The sequence below is a fragment of the Nerophis lumbriciformis genome, linkage group LG15 (genome assembly GCF_033978685.3).
Source record: "Nerophis lumbriciformis linkage group LG15, RoL_Nlum_v2.1, whole genome shotgun sequence".
NCBI classification, from domain to species: Eukaryota; Metazoa; Chordata; class Actinopteri; order Syngnathiformes; family Syngnathidae; genus Nerophis; species Nerophis lumbriciformis.
The window spans coordinates 17,517,501-17,527,500 of record NC_084562.2 but is presented as its reverse complement, the minus strand read 5'-3'; the positions used below and the strand labels follow the sequence as shown (position 1 = coordinate 17,527,500).

Below are 10,000 nucleotides of genomic sequence, written 5' to 3'. Positions count from 1 at the left end.
AAGTACCTAACATTATTTTTAAAAGCTAGCCTATTAAATTCATTGATTAACGTGGACCCCGACTTAAACAAGTTGAAAAACTTATTCGGGTGTTACCATTTAGTGGTCAATTGTACGGAATATGTACTATACTGTGCAATCTACTAATAAAAGTTTCAATCAATCAATCAATCAAAGTTAGCATGGTAACAGGAAGCATGCGTCAAGTACCAAAATACATTACTCTGTGATGTACAGTATATCTAATAAATGTGTTTAAAATGTTAGTAGGCTAACGTAAGTATAGATCAAGTACCTAATGTTAGTATGCTAACTTTTTAAACAAATGTATCAGCTATACATTGCAGAGTGATATACGTATGTTGGTACTTGACACATGCTACAATTAGTATTTTAACATATTAACATTAGCATGATAGCTTTTTTTTTAGCTAATTTTGCAGTATAAAATATTTTGGTATTTCACTAATAATAACTGTAAGCAGGCTATTGTTAGCATGTCAGCGATTTAGCCCTATATTGCTCATGTTTCTTGTTACTTGACGCTATCTGGCCAGCGTACAAACTTTTAGCTTTTTAGTTCGGCTTTTGCTCTACAGAATTCACACATAATTTCTACCAAAATTGCATTTTCCAGTTATTTGAAAAACATTTTTTTTTTGAAGGGGAAAACTACCCAAATGGCCCCACGTAATTTTGTCAGTCGGTGGCCCTCAGTGGAAAAGGTTTGGGCACCCTATGCGTAAAATAACAACACAGTAATGATATTTTTAAAAATACATATCATTTGTTCCAACTGTATTATAAGGCATTTTAAGTGGAATTAAATATCTTCATTGTCTGAGTGTATATCCGGCTGAAAACCAGCGTCCTCTGCAGTGGACATTTGTGTGTTACATTACAACATAACATTTGCGGCTAAACAAAAACAAATGTCCACTGGAGACTAGGGACAGGTGTCGTTTACATTTTAACCAATACTGGTACAAAATCAGTACTTTAAAAAATATGCAAATATATGTAAGAAATAATAATTAAAAATATATTTGTATGCTTATGGAATTTGTAACATTCAAGTTGAACAGACTAGTATTGAAATAATTTAATATAAATTAAAATGTATAAATAAGTCGTAAAATCCACAACAAATTGTCATAATTATTGCAGCAATACACAACATAGAGAACACAGAGTCTGACGCTCTTTTGAAACTTTATTGCCGACCATAAAACGCCCACAGAAGCCCTCATAACACTGATAGCCAGCCAACACAAGACTTCCTCATTATGCCATGATGATGCATACACAAACCATTGGAATTATGAGCATCAAACATTTCAAAAGCTGCTTTTTACATATATAACAATTAGTTGTTGATTTTTTTTTTTAATCGACACCAAAACATCATCTATTTATTATTATTCCGTCGCAAAAGTTTGCTGGAGGCCACAGCCCACAGTTTTCATCCGTTCTGAACCGTTTCAAGTATCAAAATGTTAGGCTCGACCAGGAATCATGCTCCCCCCAAATTTTTTTAAAATATCCCAGGTTACCCAAAATTCCCGGTTTTCCGGGACATTTTTCCCATTGAAAACGAATGGGCTACTTTTCGAACTAGCACAATCCCCACATTTCTCAGCCGATTCGAAACGTTTCACCATCCACACACTTCACTCACCTTGGACAACCAAACTACCAAGTTCAAAAAAATTCAGGGAATTCCCGGTTTTCGAAAGCTATGTTTTCACCTCTTGCTGGAAAGTTTTGGCAGACCGCATTTTTGAATCGTTTTTGACCATTCCACCTTAAAAACATTCCTCTTAGTTGGGACAACAACATTACCATTTTTATTTTCATACAAATTCCCGGTTTTCCCGAAATTTCAGAAAATCCGAAATACCCATTCTCAATTAAAACTGTACATCAACATTTTTTAAATGATTCCGAGAAATCCAACACCAACCCATTCATATCATCCTGGACAACGGTGCTAATATCAATACTTTCCCAAATTTCGGGTTATCACGAAATTCCCAAATTTCCAGGAATGTTCCCACTCAAATTAACGGACGTATTCATAGTTCTACAATCACTTAAATTCTCAAACTGTTTCGCATTTTTTAAACCCAATTCCACCATTCACACCCTTCACTCACCTTGGACAACCAAACTAGTTAAAACATTTTCGAAAGCTATATTTTCAACTCTTGCTGGAAAGTTTTGTCAGACCGCATTTTTCGGGACAACATTACCATTTTTTATTTTCGTACAAATTCTCGTTTTTCTCGAAATTTCAGGAATTCCAAAATATCCATTCTCAATTCAAACTGTTAGTACATCAACACTTTTTAAACGATTCCGAGATCCAACACCAACCCATTCATATCATCTTGGACAATGGTGCTAGTATCAAAATGTTCCGGTTTTCACGAAATTCTCAAATTTCCAGGAATTTTCCCATTTAAATTAATGGACGTAGTCATAGTTCTACAATGCCCTAGATTCTCAAAATGTTTCGCAATTATTAAACACGATTCCCACCTTTCAACCTTCCACGTACACGGTTCTTTCGATAAATCAAATTTTTCCCCCGTTGACAATGAATGGGAAATATACAATCGACTGCATATCCCACATTTTCCATCCAATTTGTACCCTTCAAACATCCACACACTGCGCTCACCCTGGACATTCAAGCCAGCATGTTTTCCGATTCCGAAAAATCCCTGATTACCTGAAATTACATGTGTGCATTTGCAGGCTAAGTACCGCTTCAGGCACCGTTTTTCAAGTATCGATTTGGTACTAGTATCGGTTCAAATGTAATAGATAGCCATCCTTAATTAACAGTGCGCACCACAAGGTAATTGTGTGACTGCTTCAAAGCATTCACACATCTTTTTCTACACCAAAATTAATCTATTTATTCTTCTACTTCTTCTTCTACTTCTTCGTCTTCTACTTCGTCTTCTACTTATTCTCCAGATTTTGGCTCGTTCTACCTTCAACTTTTTTCATCCGATTCAAACAGTTCCAACTTCAAACTGTTCAGCCTATTCGGGAATCGCGGGCTTTCCCTTGACAAATTCCAAAAATTCCCAGAATTCCAGGTTTTCCGGGACATTTTTCCCATTCAAAATTAATTGGCCATTTTTCAAACTTGCACTATTTCCACATTTTCCAACCGATTCACACCATTCTACCTTGAACATATTACACTCATCCTGGAAATTCAAACTATTATTTTTCCAAGTTAAAAAAAAATCCAAGAATTCCCAGAATTCTTTTTTTTTCCAAACCCTTTTTTGACACTTTTTCCTTCCACATTTTTCAACCAAAACATTCCTCTTAATCAGGACAAAAAAACGAAATTTTCCCGGTTTTCCCGAAATTCCTTAATACAATTTCTCAATTAAAAGTGTTACTATTTCAACATTTCTCGACCGATTTGAAAAATTCCAACACCAACCATTTTAACTCATTCAGAACATTCAAGTATTTTAACATTCTCCAAAACATTCCTGCTTTTCCCGAAATTCCCAAATTTCCATTAAATTCCTATTGAAATGAATGGGATATTTTTCAAAGTTCCACAATTCCCACATTTTTCATCCGATTCAAACCGTTCCAACTCCAAAATATTCAGCCTGTTGATGAGTTGTGTGCTGTCCTTCAACAATTATAAAAAAATCAGAATTTCGAAGAATTCCCAGTTTTCAGGGACATTTTCCACATTCAAAATGAATTGTCCATTTTTTAAACTTCCACAATTCCCACATTTTCAACCGATTCAAACCATTCCAACATCAACACATTCCCCTTATCCAACTAAGATGTTTTTTTAACTGAAAAAATTCCCAGTTTTCCCGAAATTCCTGGAATTCCTTAATACCATTTCTCAATTAAATATTTTACTACTTCAACATCTCTCGACCGATTTGAAAAATTCCAACACCAACCATTTCAACTCATTCAGAACATTCAAGTCTTTTAACATTTTCCAAAAAATTCCCGCTTTTCCTGAAATTTCCATTAAATTCCTATTGAAATGAATGGGACATTTTTCAAAGTTTCACAATTCCCACTTTTTTCATCCGATTCAAACCGTTCCAACTCCAAAATATTCAGCCTGTTGAGGAATTGTGTGTCGTCCTTTTTTATAAAAAAAAATCCCAGATTTCCAAGAATTCCCGGTTTTCAGGGACATTTTCCCCATTCAAAATGAATTGTCCATTTTTTAAACTTCCACAATTCCCGCATTTTTCAACCGAGTCAAACCATTCCAACATCAACACATTCCACTCATCCAACTAAGTTGTTCCTTGAACTGAAAAAATTCCCGGTTTTCCTGAAATTTCTGGAATTCCTTAATACCATTTCTCAATTAAATATTTTAATATTTCAACATTTCTCAACCGATTTGAAAAATTCCAACACCAACCATTTCAACTCATTCAGACCATTCAAGTTTTTTAACATTCTCCAAAACATTCCTGCTTTTCCTGAAATTCCCAAATGTCCATTAAATTCCTATTGAAATGAATGGGACATTTTTCAAAGTTCCACAATTCCCACTTTTTTCATCCGATTCAAACCGTTCCAACTCCAAAATATTCAGCCTGTTGAGGAATTGTGTGCTCTACTTCAACAATTATACAAAAAAAATCCCAGTTTTCAGGGACATTTTCCATATTCAAAAGGAATTGTCAATCTTTTAAACTTCCACAATTCCCACATTTTTCAACCGATTCAAACCATTCCAACATCAACACATTCCACTCATCCACCTTACACTTTCCAGAGTTCCAAACCAAATTCCGTTTTTCCTGGAAATTCAAACTCTTCAACATTCAAACTATTCTTACATTCATACTACCGGTACATTTTGTCAGAGTTTCAGTTCAATTTATGCATTGGAGCATTCACACGCAATTCCTTCAGGAATTACCTCATCTAGTTTTGATATTGTATCCTTATCAGTGACGGGGCAGGAAGCGGCTGGGAATAAGTTTGCTGGTAAAATGTCATATGACGCGCACTGTCATTTATTAATTGCCCTATTACATGCGCCTCTTCATGCAAAAACTGGACCCCGCAGATGGATGCTGCTTCTCAGGAGGATGTGGAAAAATAGAAGATATAACATTTTGAGTACTAATTTGTTTGGTTTCTAATGGAATGCACAGCGGGTGTCACTAAAATGAAACACTTGGGACCATCAGACCGCAGTTATTCCATGAAGTGTCCAATTAAAAGGTACAGTGTGTAATATAAATGCGTGCACTTACATGTGGACATGTGGAGGTTGGAAGCGGCTCTGGTTGATGTTGTAATGCGTAAAGGCCTGTGTCGGGTTGGAGCTGTACTCATCCACCGTGATGGTCACTTTGCCATGAGCCATCCTTCCGCCGTTTGTGACATGAGACGCCGTGCGTTCACCGGGATTCAGCAGCGGTCCGTACAGCGCACATCCTTCGGGCCGGCTTAGAAAAGCCGGGGAACGTCGCCCTCGGAAGCAGCGGCCGACCCAGCACTCTGCAGTCTGCACCAACAAGAGACAAAGGCAGGCACCTGCTTTATTGCATTCCTTTTAACTAAATAACCAAATTCCTTTTAACTATATAAATGACATTTGTAAAGTTACAAAAGATTTAAAGTTAGTATTATTTGCGGATGGTACAACAGCGTTTTGTTCAGGAGAGAACACACAGAAGCTAATACAAATAACAACAGAAGAAATGAACAAATTAACAAAAACAGACTATCTTTGAATCTCAGTAAAACTAAAATAATGCTATTTGGTGACAGTAGAAGAGAAAGTCAAACACAAATACACATACACGGAATAGAAATTGAAAGAGTAAATGAAACTAAATTTCTAGGTATAATAATTGATGATAAATTGAACTGGAAATCTCATATAAAATTATGCAACATAAAGTAGCAAGAAACACATCACTAATGAATATGGTAAATGGTAAATGGGTTATACTTGTATAGCGCTTTTCTACCTTCAAGGTACCGTATTTTTCGGACTATAAGTCGCAGTTTTTTTCATAGTTTGGCCGGGGGTGCGACTTATACTCAGGAGCGACTTATGTGTGAAATTATTAACACATTACCGTAAAATATCAAACAATATCATTTAGCTCATTCACGTAAGAGACTAGACGTATAAGATTTCATGGGATTTAGCGATTAGGAGTGACAGATTGTTTGGTAAACATATAGCATGTTCTATATGTTATACTTATTTCAATGAATGGGCAATATGGCCTAAAAAAAATGTGCTGAAAAAGGCGGACGCGCTCAAATTTTCAGGACTCATGCAGATCCCAAATACAGATCAGTAGGTACCAGATAATATGTCTTAGCTTATAAACACACCATAACAATACTCGTATGTTGAAGCACAGTACAATCCATCAAGCGGTGTGGCTTCATAGCTTACCAAAGTCGTACTAAAACATTTTGATTGTCATGATCCGTGGTCCGGATTATGTTTTTGTTATGTTCTGTTAGTTTTGGACTCTTTTAGTTCCTGTTTGACACCTGAGTTTGTTTTAGTTACCATGGCTACTTATGATTTTCACCTGCCTCTGGTGTTCGGGACGCGCACCTGCTGCTAATCAGAGGACTATTTAAGCCTGCCTGTGCCAGTCAGTCGTCCTGGCGTCATTACCGTATTTTTCGGACTATAAGTCGCAGTTTTTTTCATAGTTTGGCCAGGGGTGCGACTTATACTCGGGAGCGACTTATGTGTGAAATTATTAACACATTACCGTAAAATATAAAATAATATTATTTAGCTCATTCACGTAAGAGACTAGTAGACGTATAAGATGTCATCGGATTTAGCGATTAGGAGTGACAGATTGTTTGGTAAACGTATAGCATGTTCTATATTGTTCTATTCCCTTGTGGATCATTAAAGTTTGTCTAAGTCTAATATGTTATAGTTATTTGAATGACTCTTACCATAATATGTTACGTTAACATACCAGGCACGTTCTCAGTTGGTTATTTATGCCTCATATAACGTACACTTATTCAGCCTGTTGTTCACTATTCTTTATTTATTTTAAATTGCCTTTCAAATGTCTATTCTTGGTGTTGGGTTTTATCAAATACATTTCCCCAAAAAATGCGACTTATACTCCAGTGCGACTTATATATGTTTAATTCCTCCTTTATTATGCATTTTCGGCCGGTGCGACTTATACTCCGGAGCGACTTATTCTCCGAAAAATACGGTACACGGAATAGAAATTGAAATAGTAAATGAAACCAAATTTCTAGGTATAATAATTGTTGATAAATTGAACTGGAAATCTCATTTAAAAATATGCAACATAAAGTAGCAAGAAACACATCAATAATGAATATGGTAAATGGTAAACGGGTTATACTTTTATAGCGCTTTTCTACCTTCAAGTTACTCAAAGCGCTTTGACACTATTTCCGCATTCACCCATTCACACACTGATGGCGGGAGCTGCCATGCAAGACCCTAACCACGACCCATCAGGAGCAAGGGTGAAGTGTCTTGCCCAAGGACACAACGGACGTGACGAGGTTGGTAGAAGGTGGGGATCGAACCAGGAACTCTTAAGTTGCTGGCACGGCCACTCTCCCCACAGCGCCACGCCGTCCCCAATAAAGCAAACGCAAAACATGTTCCAGACCAAAAATCACTCCATATTCTCTACTGCTCGCTAGTGTTACCATATCGGAGTTATTGTGTAGAAATATGGGGAAATAACTACAAAAGTACACTTTATTGATTAACGGTGTTACAAAAAAAGATCAGTTAGAATAATACATCATGTTGGATATAGAGAACATACAAACCCTTCATTTATTGAATCAAAAATACTGAAATTCCACGACATAGTGAATTTGCAAACAGCTAAAATTATACACAAAGCAAACTATAACCTGCTACCCAAGAATGTACAACAATTCTTCTCAACAAAAGAGGAGAAATATAATCTTAGAGAAAAATGTAATTCAAAACATTTGTACGCACGTACAACACTTAAGACCATCAGTATGTGGAATTAAATTATGGAATGGATTAAGCAAAGAAATCAAACAATGTACTCAAATGATCCACTTCAAGAAACTCTTCAAACTTAAAGTGTTTACAAAGTACAAAGAAAAAGAACCATTATAAACAGTCTGAATTTATCTCATCCATCCATTCATTTTCAAGATAATTTTACTCATCTCACCATATGAAATATAACTTACTTCACCAATTATTATTTATTTATTTTTATTGTTACTACTTATGGAGTAAATTGTGAATAAATGGAGATCTGGAAGTGAACAAAAGTTTTAGCAACTGCTATGTAAAGGAAAAGGGGAAGGATTAAATAAGCTCTGCTTCTTCCTACTCCTTTTCGAACATGTTGTATGCATGCGTGTTCCAAAAAAACTCAAACTCAACTCAAAAACAAAACTTATTTACGATTAATCGTTTCGATACAAGTACACAAAGTTAGCTTTCCTGTTGACATACCGTATTTTTCGGAGTATAAATCTCTCCAGAGTATAAGTCGCACCGGCCAAAAATGCATAATAAAGAAGGAAAAAAACATATAAGTCGCACTGGAGTATAAGTCGCATTTTGGGGGGGAATTTATTTGATAAAAGCCAACACCAAGAATAAGCATTTGAAAGGCAATTTAAAATAAATAAAGAATAGTGAACAACAGGCTGAATAAGTGTACGTTATATGAGGCATAAATAACCAACTGAGAACGTGCCTGGTATGTTAACGTAACATATTATGGTAAGAGTCATTCAAATAACTATAACATATAGAACATGCTATACGTTTACCAAACAATCTGTCACTCCTTATCGCTAAATCCCATGAAATCTTATACGTCTAGTCTCTTACGTGAATGAGCTAAACAATATTATTTGATATTTTACGGTAATGTGTTAATAATTTCACACATAAGTCGCTCCTGAGTATAAGTCGCACCCCCGGCCAAAATATGAAAAAAAACTGTGACTTATAGTCCGAAAAATACGGTAGTATCAAAATATGGAATTATACAGGCACCTTTTTGAAAAAAATATTGATAAAACACGCAAAAACATCAAATTAGAATCTGCCTGTTGATTAATAAAACTTAATTCAGTGCTGCAAATAAATTGTAGAGGCAACCACAAACAATCAAAATACACCTCAAAGTAACAACCAACAAAGCCAATCTTGTAGCACAGAATCCATTGAGTGAACTCCTTAAATATTCTTGCATAACAGTAACTTTGTTTAAAAAAAAAAAAAAAAAAGATTCCTAAATGAATTATTAACCCGAGGGGAAAGAATTAACGGCGAAGAAGAGGAGTGTGCATCTTCAGCGCTCACTCACCCGGCAGCTGCTGTGTCTGCTTGGACCCTGAGCCTCCCTCCTGTCTGACCTCCCTGACTGATCGTAAAGTGCCCGCTGCAGGCTTTGACAAGTGTTTTATACCACAGCCCCCGATGCAGACGCATCAGCACAAAAGGGGTTGAACAAAAAAAAAAAAAAAAAGAAAAAAAAAAAAGGAAAGAAAATAGTCCAGAATTGATAGTCTTGTCATCTTTTTCTGTTTTGTTTGGAGGGAAATCACAGCTCCAGGGGTTTTATTTAATGCTTAGCTAGTGAATACCTTAAATGTTCACAACAATCTGTCTCAACAATATTGCCTGCTGATAATAATTAGTGATGTGCGGATCGATACAGAAATACCCATACCGCCGATGCCAAATCGTTACATAGTAGAATCGATCTTCAAACCAAAATATCAACACATCACTCATTTATATGGATAACAGGAACATAAATGATCTAGACTATATGCTATGCGGCTGGTGGGAACTACTTTTTCTTCCGCTTAAAATAAATGAATGCCTCAAAAGATGGCTGCAAGATTCCAGCTTGGAGTACTGGGATAATCTCCCACAATAAAAGCCTATTATTCAGGTAAGGTTTCCTATAAT

General features: G+C 36.0%; 1 protein-coding gene across 2 annotated transcripts in view; it reads right to left on the bottom strand.

The window, feature by feature from the left end:
* Window positions 1-10,000, bottom strand: part of mpped2a (metallophosphoesterase domain containing 2a) — a 167,127-nt gene that overhangs the window by 149,897 nt on the left and 7,230 nt on the right. Inside the window, exons 1-2 of one of the 2 annotated variants that reach the window (XM_061974783.2) lie at window positions 9,390-9,426; window positions 5,289-5,542 (exon numbers count right to left, since the gene is read on the bottom strand). In XM_061974783.2, coding sequence (XP_061830767.1) covers window positions 5,289-5,401 — 113 coding nt within the window. In that variant the 5' untranslated portion in view covers window positions 5,402-5,542; window positions 9,390-9,426. Of the gene's footprint in view, window positions 1-5,288; window positions 5,543-9,389; window positions 9,427-10,000 lie in introns of those variants that run through there. The other variant, XM_061974782.2, reaches the window with a different exon arrangement.